This window comes from Cornus florida, unplaced genomic scaffold (assembly GCF_030987335.1).
Source record: "Cornus florida cultivar Cherokee Brave unplaced genomic scaffold, ASM3098733v1 CherokeeBrave_3.0.0_Hap2_Chr01, whole genome shotgun sequence".
Lineage (NCBI taxonomy): Eukaryota > Viridiplantae > Streptophyta > Magnoliopsida > Cornales > Cornaceae > Cornus > Cornus florida.
The window spans coordinates 12,318,160-12,332,292 of record NW_026775571.1 but is presented as its reverse complement, the minus strand read 5'-3'; the positions used below and the strand labels follow the sequence as shown (position 1 = coordinate 12,332,292).

The following is a 14,133-nucleotide window of genomic DNA, read 5'->3' as shown; positions in this document are numbered from 1 at the left end:
CGTTTAAAGTATCTATATTATTATGTACATATTAAAAAAAAAAATTAATTTGTTTTGTTGTTGGAACTCCATGGTTCTAGAGAGGTGTTTATGGTTAATTTATTCAAAATTCAATTTAAAAAAAAAAAATTTGTGTTTTTACTTTTCAAACGATATGTTGTAATTGAATAATAATAAGAATCAAGCCATTTTCTAATTACTTGAGCTTAGCTGCATAAATCTTATGTTTCCATTTCACTCTATTTTATCAGTCAATCCACGTTCTATCATATTTTCTTTTACTAACTCTACCCACATTAACTTTAGTCTTCTTCTACTCTTAGTATTACTTCCAATATAGATTATGTCACTTTTCCTAACTAGCGTACTTAAAGGTCTTCTTTGTATATATTTGAACCATCTTAATCAATTTTCTCTATTTTATCTCCAATTGGTGCTACTCCAACTATCCCTTGAATGTGATTATTTATAATCTATCATTTCTAGTTTCTAGTCATACCGCATATCTATCTCAATATTCGCATTTCTGTCACACTCATTTTATGCAAATGTTGTTTCCTAGCTACCCAACATTTGGTACCATAAATATGGCTAGTCTAATAGTTGTTAGATGGAGCTCCCCTTTCAATAGTAAGGGGATAGACCTTTCACACGATATATTAAATGCACTCCTTCATTTAACCAGTCTTGCATTGATTTATGATTAACGTCATCTTCAAAAAAAAAAATTTTCATTATGAATAATTGAGCCTAAATAGAAAATGTTCACTTTTTGGGTTTTATATTCTCAAATACTGATTATATCCTCATTTGTCTTTCTAGATTTACTAAATAAACACTCCATATATTTAGTTTTATTTGACTTATCTCCTAAACTCTTTTAGTTCTAAAACTTCTCTCCAAATCTCTAATTTGGCATCAATTTTATCTCCAATCTCATCAACTAAAACAATATCATTGGCAAATAATATGCACCATAAAATTTCATCTTGTATGTGTCTTGTCAACTCATCCATAGCCAAAACAAAAAGATATAGACTTAATGTTGACCCTTGGCAATTCTAGCATACATAGACATATGAATAGAGCCAAATGATCAATTGAAATCATTAATCCATACAAATCAAATAGAAATCACAAGATCTATATTTGTTCATGGTCAAAACATCTATTACAAACAACCTCCATCTAATCATTTCCCACTTCTCACCTTTTGAGAGAAGTCCTCACTTTTATATTTGCTTTTGCAACAACTTTTTTTTTCTCTTTTTTATTTTTATTTTTTTTATTTTTAGAAACAAGTTCAATTATTAACCTAGAGTTTGGGTCTTCCACCTTTCGGCGTGAGAAATTCAGTGCTTGATGAGGCTAGAATCCCGGTTACTTAGTGAAAATGGGTTGTTATCCACCTTTATCAAGAATGAAAGCATTCAATGCACTACTAGCTCAATTAGGATATAACCAAATCAATAATCAATAGAGCATGAACCCCACAAATGAATGCTAGTATGCGCTTGTGCTAGTATAGAATTCTTAGAGTGAATCTCAAAATAATCACAAAATCAAGATGATGTGGACCACAAATGCAAGCATAATATCAATCTTTCGAAAAATTTACTCCTAAAGGGCATCAGCAAGGTATACAAGGAGTATTAGATTCTCAAGTCAAACAATTTTAAAATTTTAAGCAATGTAGTCCTCAAAAGATCAAAATCATAGCTAACATCAATCTAAAATCTCAATCATGCATTTAAAGTTCAACTTAAAGTAGAATGCAACAAAATCACCTTAGCCCCAAACTTAAACTGCACATTGTACTTAATGTGCAATGAAAATAATGGAAAAGATAGAAAGAGTTTACCGTGGTGGCAAAAACATGAAGCCTGGCAATGGTCCAATATGAAAAGGGTGCACCCCCAAACTTGGAATTAACAACCTACTTGAATAACCATACTAGCAAACTCACATCAAATATCAAATGGGATAAGATAAGTAAATCAAGCATTCTAAGGCAATATAGCACAAGTTGAAAGAAAGATGTGAGATCAAGCATAATAAAAAATAAGAAAGTAGCATGACTACACATAAGGGCACAATATTTTTTTTATTTTATTATTATTATTTTTATGGTAGAAGCAAAGAAAAATGAAACTATTAAAGGTATGCAAAAATATGTGCTAAGTTTAACGTCTCTAGCAAGACAGAATGCAGCATTGAAAGATTGATTGAGATTTTTTTTTTTTTTTTGAACAATTTTGATCTATCGAAGGTAGATCGATCAAACCTCGATCGATCCAAGACCTGTAAGTCAAAAGACAACTTCGAATGATAGACAGAGAGATGAAATATACAGGGATTCAAAAACTTTCTAAGTATAGAACTAAGATCGATCCAAGGGAAAACTGGATCGATCGAAGAATTCTTGGATTGATCTGAGATAAAGTTCGCACGATACACAGAGAGATGAAATATGCAGGAAATTTTCACACGATGAAACTGAGAGATGAGAGTATGTAGAGAGACGTTCGATCGATCGAACAGGTAAGAATTCTTGCATTTTGCATTGCACAACTTCTTCAAGCAGGTTAATGATAATGGAGACAAGGACAAAGAGAATGAATGATACCAAGGGAGAAACAAACTGAACTCATTTTGATAACATTGAGTTCATCACTAAATCTCTTCGTAGATAGCATCCACTAAGAGGGTGGCTTCTGTATGTCTTTGAAAAACTTGCCCCTCAATTTAAGGTTTCAACCTTTGTCCATTCACTTTGAATGTAGTTCTATCTTTCAAGCTTTGTATTTCAACCGCCCCATGAGGCGCAACAGAAATCATTTCATATGGGCCTTCCCATTTGGTTCTTAACTTCCCATTAAAGAGTTTTAACCTAGAGTTAAAGAGCCATGCTTTTTGACCGGGTTCAAAGATTTCTTCACAATGTGTTTGTCATGAAAAGCTTTAGTTATCTCTTTGTAAAGTTTGGTATTGTCATAAACATTGTGTCTCAACTCTTACAACTCACTCAATTGGAGTAACCGATTCTCTCCGGCTTTGTCAAGGTCAAGATTGAGCTTTTTAACCGCCCATATAGCTTTGTGTTATAGCTTAATCAGAAGATGGCAAGGCTTTCCATAAATAAGTCTATAGGGAGACATGCCATTGGGAGTCTTATATGCCATTCGGTAAGCCCACAAAGTATTATTCAACTTACGTGACCAATCCTTCCGGGTTATGTTGACCATTTTCTTAAGAATATGTTTAATTTCCTGGTTTGAAACTTCTACTTGCCCACTTGTTTGAGGATGGCAAGGGGTGGCGACTTTATGAGTAACAGAGTACTTAAGAAATAATTGCCTTAAGAATTGATTGCAGAAATGCTTTCCTCCATCACTAATCATGGCTCTTCGCATACCAAAATGAGTGAAAATGTTGGATTTAATGAATTGAACAACCACGGAGTGGTCATTGGTTTTGGTAGCCCAAGTCTCCGCCCACTTAGAAACATAGTCAACGGCAAGTAAAATGTATTGATATCCATAAGACATAGAAAAAGGACCCATAAAGTTAATGCCCCAAATATCAAAAATCTCAACAACAAGAATATTTGTCAAGGGCATCATGTCTTTTCTCGATATCGATCCCATTTTTTGACATCTCTCACACTCCTTGCAAAAATTGTAGGCATCTCTATGGATAGTGGGCCAAAATAGCCCACTTTGAAGCACCTTCAAAGCAGTCTTCTTTGCACTAAAATGACAAAACACTCTCCGGAATATTTCTTCAAAGCAGTCTTCTACACATGTAAGGGTATGACAAAACATAAGGACACTTGGAATTTCACTCTCTGGAATACATCTTCTCATTATTTAATCTGGACAATATTGAAACAAGACAGGATCTTTCCAATAATAATTTCGAATGTTGGCAAAGAAATGTTTCTTTGCTTGCTTTGACCAATTAGTTGGAAGTTTGCCAATTGCAAGAAAGTTCACAATGTCAGCAAACCAAGGCATTTGCCCATTAGAGATTTGGAAGAGTTATTCATTCGGAGATGAACCACGAATTGGTAGGCTCGGGGAAGATTCTACCACTAACCTTGAAAGATGATCGGCAACCACATTTTCAGTGTCTTTCTTATCTTTGATTTCAAAATCAAATTCCTGAAGAAGCAAAATCCATCTTATTAAATGAGGTTTTGTTTCTTTCTTTATCAAAAGATGGCTCAAAACAGTATGATCAGAATAGACAATGACTTTAGACCCTAAGAGATAGGACCAAAATTTATTAAGAGCATACACTACGGCAAACAATTCTTTCTCGGTAGTAGAGTAATTCAATTGAGTTCCCGAGAAAGTCTTGCTTGCATAGTATACGGCACATGGAAGTTTTCCTACCCTTTTATCCAAAAACTGCTCCCATGGCATAATCAGAGGCATCACACATGACTTAAAATGGTAATGACCAATTGGGTGGTTGCATAATAGGGGCAAATGACAATAAATCACGTAGTTTATGTAAAGCATCAAAGCATGCTTGATCAAAGATGAATGGTGTTTCCTTGGCAAAAAGATTACACAAGGGTCTAGTAATTTTGCTAAAGTCTTTAATAAAACGGCGATAGAAGCCGGCATAACCTAAAAATGAGCGAACCTCTCTCACCGTAGAAGGTGGAGGCAATTCAAAAATGACATCAACTTTTGCTTTATCAACCCCGATACCCCTTTTTGAGATGACATGACCCAAAACAATACCTTCTTGAACCATGAAATGGCTCTTTTCCCAACTAAGAACGAGATTTATTTCACAACATCTTTTTAGCACAAGAGATAGATTTTTAAGGCATGTATCAAATGAAGACCCAAAGACTAAAAAATCATCTATAAAGACCTCCAAATACTCTTCCACCATGTCTGAGAAAATTGAAATCATACACTTTTGGAATGTGGCGGGAGCATTGCACAATCCAAAAGGCATCTGTCTATAAGCAAATATGCCAAAAGGACAAGTAAATATGGTTTTCTCTTGGTCTAAAGGGTCTAGGGCTACTTGATTGTAACCTAAATAGCCATCAAGAAAGCAATAATATTATTGCCCGGCCAATCTCTCTAGAATTTGATCAATAAATGGCAAAGGAAAGTAATCTTTTCTAGTGGTGGCATTTAATTTGCAGTAATCAATGCATACACGCCATGAATTGGCGGTACGCTTAGAAATTGCTTCACCTTTCAAATTTTCAACCACCGTAATCCCCAATTTTTAGGGAACTACTTGAGTTGGACTCACCCATTTGCTATCAGAGATTGGATAAATTCTACCGGCATCTAAAAGCTTAAAAACTTCCTTCTTAACCACCTCCTTCATGTTTGGATTCAATCTTCTTTGGGTATCCCTAAAAGGTTTTGCATCCTCCTCCATAAGTATGCGATGCATACAGATAGAAGGGTCAATTCCCTTTAGATCCACCACACTCCATCCAATAGTCTTTTTCTTTAAGCACATTTAAAAGATCATTCTCTTCGTCTTTTTCAAGACTTGAAGAAATGATAACCGGAAGAGTCCCTTTTGGGCCCAAAAAAGCATACTTAAGATTGGAAGGAAGAATTTTAAGCAAAAGAGTGGGTAGAGAGACTAAAGATGGAACCGTTGGAGTGCTAGAGAGTGAAGGAAGAGGTTATTTTGGAGCTTTCCAAGGTGGAAAATCCAAGCTTGCAACGGATTCCATTAAATCACTTACTTCACTCATTGATCCTTCATTATCAAACCCACAATTACCATACATTTTAAAGAGACAAGATGCAATAGGATCCTCGGAAAGGAGGGATGAAAGATTATCCTCAGTTGGTTTTTTCATTATCATGGAAGGAATGGATTCCTCAACAACTTCATTCAAGACATCTATGAGACAACACTCGTCTTCATCTATGGGATGTGGACTTGCATTAAAAACATTAAGCTTAACCATCATGTTACCAAAAGAAAGGTCCATAACCCCGGATCTACAATTAATGGTAGCATTTGTGGTAGCAAGAAATGGCCGTCCTAAGATGATTGGGATGTGGTTGGTAGGATTAGCAACCGGTTCGGTATCAAGAACCACAAAATCAACCGGGAAGTAGAACTTGTCAACCTTAATGAGTATGTTCTTAACCATGCCCTTAGGTGTTTTGATGGATCTATCAGCTAATTGAAGCACCACCGAGGTTGGCTTCAATTCATTTAATCCTAGTTGGACATACACGGAGTAAGGAATCAAATTAACACTCGCTCCTAAGTCAAGAAGAGCTCTACGAACTTCATGATTTCTAATCACACATGAAATGGTAGGAGCACCAGGATCTTTGAACTTAGGTGGAGTGTTATGTTGAATAATGGAACTCACCTGCTCCGTGAGGAACACTTTTTTAGGGCCTTGTCCCTTATTTTTCCTTTTTGTGTGCAAAGATCTTTCAAGAATTTTGCATAAGGCAGAATTTGCCTAATTACATCCAAGAGAGGAAGATTTATGTTGACTTGTTTAAATACCTCCATCATGTCATGAATTTTTCCTTCTTGCCTCCCAAAAGACGAAGTCTCTCTCAAAACATATGGAAATTGAGCTTTTGGCTCATAAGATTTTGCAACTTAAGGAGATGATAGAGAAGATTAAGAATTCTTAATAAGACCATGTTCATCTAAGGAAGTAGGAATATAATTGGAAATGGGACGGGTGCCAACTTTCGGTTGCATCGGTTCGCTATCTTCACTTGGTTTTTTAACTGTATTATCAATTTGCCTACCACTTCTCAAAGTAGTAATGGCTTACACTTGTTCTTGGGAAGGACACCCTGATGTAAAGTTTGCTTCCACAAAATATTGAGCTTTTGGGTTCCTTTCGGGTTGGTTAGGTAATTTACCAATTTCTCTCGCATTCAATGCATTAGCTATCATCTCGATTTGAGATTCAAGCTTTGATATCGATTGAGAATGAGAATGCAACAAATTGGTGTTCATTTCCAAACTACCCAAAGCCACCAAAACCTTATCTTCAAATATAGAATTTCTAGAAAGTTCATGGGGATGATGAGAACAAATTTGAGAATCGTACACTTGAGGATGTGAATAGTGATTCATTCTTTGATAATGAGAATAAGACGAGACAAATCCTTGGGAACCTTCATTCCTTTTATGGGGTGGGATATATCAACTTTGAAAATGTTTAGTTCAAAAAGGACTTGAATCTTCATTCCACACCGGCATATAAACATTTAAATGAGGGTGAACAACTATAACATTGGCTTGTTCAAAGTGTTCATTAAACACATGTCCATGGGAATAATTGGAAGTAGAATGTAGAACACTAGAACATGTCGTGCAAGGCTCACAAGAGTGATAAGAGTAATGAAAAGGATATGATTTGATAACCAATTTTTGACTTAATAATAATTGATCAAGTTTTTTAGAAAGAGTTTTGACCTCGGTTACAATCTCCATTGGACTCTCAATTTGGCATACTTTCAAAATTTTCTTCTTTTCATTAGAATCATGACTCACTCGAGAAGTGTGATGTTTATGCAATGAATTTTCACTCATTTTTTCAAAAAGGTGCTTCATGTTTTCCAAAATATGAACCTCCACGTGATGTGTCAACTATGTCCTTATAAGTGTCGGATAAGCTTTCATAAAAATATTGAACCACTTGCCATTTTGGAATGCCATAGTGTGGACATTTCCTTAGCAAGTTATTCAATCTTTTCCAAGCCTCATGCAAAAGTTCTCCTTCCCCGTGAGAAAATTTGCCTAGTAATTGAGAATTCTCGTCCTGGCATTCTGATTATAGTCATACAACCATCATTCATGTCAAAAAAATAACTACAAATGCATTAAGAATTATTATTAAAGTTCCAAATACCCTTTTTGTAATCTGGCTTGCTTTTTTGTTGTTGACAAGTATGCCTCTAGTTGTTGTTTGTTTGTTTCTTTAATAAAATTGCTTAATTATCTCTCTCTCTATATATAGATATCTATATATATATCAAAGAAAGTTTCCTGAATTATCCTTTCAAAGTGATTTCATGTATAATTTATATTGAGACCAAATTTACAAAATTATTGAATAAAATTAAAAAGCAAAGTAAAATAAACGTACCAATAAACGTACCAATATTATGGTGTAAAAGACTAATTAAAGACACAAAACACTCTTTGAAACATAAAAATTGTAATAAGATTTTATGGTGTTCCAATATTATGGTACAAGACATATGTATGACTTATTGCTGCATGCACTACTTCTTTAAGTTATTTCCTTTACTTTGTTGTAGTAAAGAGGACCATTGTCTTGAAAATAAAATATTAGTACATGCTACATTATTTTGTTGGGATCGTGTAATATACTTTGTGTTCTTAGCTAATATAGGTTTTTATTGGTACTTTTATTTTATTTTTCTGTTTTATTTTATTCTATAATCTTGTAAATTTGATCTCACTACAAGTATACATGAAATTAATTTGAAAAGATAATTCGATAATTCGGGAAAACTTTTTTTTGATATATATATATATATATATATATATATATATATATATATATATTGATAATTAATTAATTTTATTAAAAAAGGAAACAAGCAGCACCTAGAGAGACATATTTCTTGACAACCAAAAAAGCAAGTCATATTAGGTCAAATAGGCTTTCTCTAAATCATACAATATTGTTGTAATTGTATATTGTTGTAATTGTATGATGAACAAAAGTTTGTAAAACATATATATATATATATATATATATATATATATATATATATATATATATATGGATTTTACTAACAAATTAGGGTGATCTACTAAAATTAAAAGAATCTTAGTATAATAAATATATTTCTTTTTCCATTGGATCTTCAAAATATATTCAAGCTTAGGAAAAAGCAAGATAGGAACCTACTACTATATTCCTTACAATAAAAGTTTTTAGACACAGTACTTGTGACTAATAAAATATATATTTATCTTAAATAGTACTAATTTTGTCTATAAATTATAGGTTCTGAAAGTAATTGGAGTGTACAAATTATTTAGAGGATATTATTTCTTAATTTGTTTATAAAAAAAGTGTGCATTGACTGTTTCCATATATAAATTTCAAACCATAATTATATCTAAAGCATCTCCAACCTTAAAAGAATCTTATGTAGATTGAGCTCAGTTCTAATCTATATATTTATATATATGTGTGTATATATAGAGAGAATCTTAATCTAAAATCAATTTTGTGAACAAGACTTCATGTTTCATGCATATACAAACTTTATTTTAATACCTGTCAATTAAAAAAAGAAGAAGAAGAAACAATAATATTTAATGAGTAGTGATAGGGGAACCGAAAGGTATCCCCCGAATTAATCACCGAACCACCTTTTTTGCGTGAGGGAGCAAAAGAGTCCATCACGTGCAGGTGAAAAAAAAAAAAAAGGTGGAAAGGTGATCGTGAAAAAGGAATACCGGAAAGCTCAATAATCTCCAAAATTAGAGAAAACTTATCTTTATCCTTTTTATTTTTATTTTTTAGGGAATTGACTTATCTTTATCTTGTTATGTAGTATCTTTTAGAATTTTTTTTCATAATTGATATATTTTAGAATTTACATTGACTAGATATATCAAATTAAATCAATGTAACCATTGAACTGTTGCTGGAGAAAAAAACTTATTCAAAACCCTAGATAGAAAGAAAGAGCCAATCCTGAATCAAATAGTGATGTTGTGAATACTCCCGAATTTTTGTGCGTGATTCGAATACGAGATGATCATGTAATTCTTAAAATCAGATCATTGAGTAATATTTAAATCTATTGAGAAATTTATAGAAAAAAATCTTTGAATATTTATGATCTGTTACTAACATATAAATGTAATTGTGTATGTATATTTCTATCTGTATATACCCAAATCCTTCCAGTCATTTTCACAGTGTTTATTGCTACATTACCTTCTCAAATATTTTTATTTTTAATTTTTAATTTTTATTTATTTATTTTTTTCAATATATTTTAGGGGTGAGCTAAACATTTGATGGCTCTTTTACTTCACACATAATAAATTTTAGAGAAATTTTAGAGACACGTCATATTTTTTTCGGAATTACCCTTCGGCCCCCTTATCATTTTTCATATTTAATTTGATATGGAATCCCATTACATATAGTATTAGTGAAAATCTTGCTTGGAGATCTTGATTAATCATTAACGATTAAGTGGGATGGAATATGTAGTTGTACAGAATTTAACTCTATCTTTGGACCACAATACTCATGGCTAGTAAATTTAATTTAATTGTTTAAAACCACCGTCAATTGATGATGCCAACATTTATCTAGAAACAGAATATATCACTAACTGCAATGTAACCAGAACAATGACCATAGAATGTAAATTGTGTTACCAATCACAAATGTTGTTCAATATATATATATATATATATTGTGAAAGCAATAGAAAATTAAACATTTTTCTGGGTTTGTTGATTATGATCATCTGTTTGATTACGACTTGAAGAATGTTAATTAAATCTCTTCCTCAATATAGAAAATTATTTGCACCTATATAAAATTATTCTATTTTTTACCATGATACAAATGTTTGAATTAAAATAAAGATGGTCGGTTATATAACTAGATCACTTGTATAGAGTATAGCTTTTAGCGTTGTTGGAGTATCATTGCAAAACCTAACATGCTCAGTGACAGATATAGCCTGTATTTAAATGGCCTAGAGAAAGCAACTCTGTAACAAATTGGTAGTCTACCATATTTCTTTAATGGAGTGACTATAGGTCAGAATACTTCAAAGGTGAGTATGCATGTCCGAGTTTGGTGATAATTAACCACTTTGTGCATAAATATAACACTACGTTGCAACGCTAATTATAGTAGCAAATATACTATTCTAGTATAACAGATAAATTTTTTGATTACTAGCATGATTCTAAACCAAAGTCAAAATACAAGAGAACTTTAACATTTTTTGTTTTTTGTTAAAATTTTAAAACTAACTACATGTGGAGGGAAAAATCTCCCTCCAATGGGAACTGTAAACGTCATCGCAATGTAAATACCCATCACAAATAACAGAGGCCCATCCTGCTCAAAGCCCAGTCCAAGCTCGTTGACAGTCCAGAATTATAAGACACTAACCCAAGGTCGCAGATAATTGATCTCTGTAGCATTGCTCAAGCCCGAAACAAGAGATCTAAGCCGTTAGCAGTGTCACATGGATTAGGTTACTTATAGCCCAAATCCATTGAAAGGAAATTAGTCCTATTAGAAGAAGGATACAACAAAGAAAGAAACTACTCTACAAGGAAAATTATACAAAGGAAGGAGCTCTATTTGTAAAGAATTTCTGTAGGGAAAGAATTGGAGGATAAGCAATGCGAGTCCTACCACAATTCAACCAATCTTTTGTGTATAAATAGAGGCCCAGACCTCCAATAAAATAATCAAGCAATTCTATGCTTCTCTATATACTGGTCTTGTTTATTTTTATTGTTTATTGAGTGAGTTGTGTTATTTCTCCCAGTCACTATTGGTTGGGCGAAATTTTGCACTTACACTTTGGCGCCGTCTGTGGGAAACGTGTGCAAATATATTCCCACTCTTGTTTTTTGTTTCATAAGTGAATCCTGCAGCTACCATCCAGAATGTCGAACGGAGGATCTTCAACGGATCAACAAACGGAGTTGATGCAGAAGATGCGTGAAGAGTTTCTACACTAGTTTGACCTACTTCGTCAGGCAAATGAAGCAAGTATGGCTCAGATCGCCTTGCTTCAATAGCAGAATAACACTCTGCAAACGGCGCTGGCTCAGTTGGCACCACCGCCACCAGGGGGTGACACAGCAGCAACCCCTAGTCAGAATATTCCTCCGATTACTGGACTTCTGCTTGATGGGGATCCACCTAATGGGGCATGACCCAATGAGGCTCAGCCGAATGAGGTTCAGCAACAACGGAGGGCAAGATCTGAGGCTGCGGCTTCAGATAACGTCCCTCGTCGCACACAGGATGAGCAAGTCGAACACAGGCTGCAGCTTCAGATAACGTCCAATGGAATCCCAGATGGTGCAGGTGTTCAGGATGCCTTTGACGAGAAGAGACTCCTGAAGATTCAGACACCTGCCGAGATGGCTAGAGAACATAAAAATTCCTTGGTCAAAACTCCTCTCACTGACGATGTGTATCTGGCTGAGAGGCCTAAGAAATTTACCATGCCTTCTTTCACCCAAGTTTGATGGAACAGGGGATCCTTCTCGGCACCTAGATCATTACACTCAAAAGATGGCTTTGGATGATTGTAATGACCCTTGGATGTGCAGAGTTTTTCCTACCAGTTTGATAGGAGCAGCACTAGAGTGGTTCAGGAATAGACCGCATAAATCCATCCCGGATTACGTGACTCTATGCACCATGTTCCTGGCACAGTATTGCGGATATAAGAAGCAAAAGAAGAGCATTGCCAGCCTCTTCACCGTAAGGCAAAAAAGGGGAGAAACATTGCAGGATTTCTTATCAAGATTCAACATGGAAGCCTCAGAAATAGTGGATTGTCATCCCGTAACTGCTATAGAGACATTTAAACTCGCGATGATTCAGGGGACGAAGTTCTACACTTCTTTAGTCAAGTATTCTCCTCCCAACATGCAGACTTTCAATGCTAGGGCCCAAATCTACATTCGGCTTGAGGAAAATTTAGCCCACCGAGTGCAGCACGCCACCCTCGTGACAGTGGAAAACAAGCCTCGAGAAAGAGTTCCAATTCTAAAGATTCAAAAAAGCCAACGTTCCTCAATGCCGATCACCCAGGCACCTGAAAAAAGGCAAAGGGTAGAGGAAGGATTTACACCTCTCCGAACTACCTTGGCTCGGCTCTTCCAAGAGAATAAGATGAAGTTCATAACTCCGCAGCCAATAAAGCAACCCCTGGAGCAAAGGGACAAAAGCAAGCATTGCGCTTATCATCGAGATTATGGGCATTCAACCAATGATTGTAGATCCCTCAGGTGACAGGTGGAGAATATGATCGCCAGAGGTGAGTTGACGGATTACCTCATGACAAAGGAGTATGCAAAGCCCCGCGAGGTCTATCCCCGCAAGGTGGAAGGTACGCAAGTAAAAGTCATCCATGCAATACATGGCAGGTCTGAAGATGATCAAGAGTCTGAGGAGGTATACAGATCCAGACCGAGGGCAGCCTACAAGCTAAGGAGGATATCCTCGATCAATGCTATCACTTCGGGTAGCATCAGTATTGGATTTGGAGATGGCGACCTATCCAGAGTTCAACTCCCCCACTAGGATCCATTGGTCATCAGTCTTTTAGTGGCCAATTGTATGATCTGGAGGGTTTTGATAGATCCAGGAAGTAGCACCAACATAATCACAAAGACGGTTTTTGAGCAGCTAGAGATCCCGTCATCATCTATTCGACCTACCTCTAGCCCGTTGATGGGGTTCGATGGTACAAGAGTAGATCCCCTTGGAGTAATAGACTTGTCTGTAACAGCGGCGAAGAGGACTTTGAAGGAGAACTTTGTTTTAACAGAGATCCATCCTTCTTACAATCTCATCATGGGAAGAGGCTGGATACATTGGATGAGAGGAGTTCCGTCCACCCTTCACCAGGTGATGCGGTGCTTATCTCCGAACGGGAAAGAAGTAATTAATCTGTGGGGCGATCAAGTTGCAGCGAAGGAATGCTATATGTTGACATAAGCTGAAGCAAAGAGGGTGTCGACTCAACAACAACTAGGTGTGGCTTCCAAAAGTGGACCCAAATAGCAATTACAAAGCCTTCTGCCCAAGTATCTTAAGGTAGAGGAGGAAGAGGAAATTGCAAAGCCCACCGAGGAGACCCTTGAAGCCATGGAAGTTTTCCTCGGTGACCCTCAGAAGGTTACCTATCTAGGCTCTTCCTCCGCTTTTGAAGAAAAGGAGGCGTTAATTGATGTTATCTGGAGCAATGCAGATGCCTTTGCGTGAGATCACTCGGACATGGTAGGGATCGATCCCTTAGTTTCCTGCCATAGTCTGAAGGTGGATCCGGAGTTCAAACCGGTTAAGCAGAAACATCGAAGGTTTACCCCCGAACATAATCACAT

The 14,133-nt window shown here is 35.5% G+C and overlaps 1 protein-coding gene across 1 annotated transcript; it reads left to right on the top strand.

The window, feature by feature from the left end:
• Positions 1-12,313: 12,313 nt before the first annotated feature.
• LOC132269262 (uncharacterized) lies at positions 12,314-13,039 on the top strand. The gene has a single exon (XM_059770403.1). The coding sequence runs from the start codon at positions 12,314-12,316 to the stop codon at positions 13,037-13,039; it is 726 nt and encodes a 241-aa protein (XP_059626386.1).
• Positions 13,040-14,133: the final 1,094 nt, after the last annotated feature.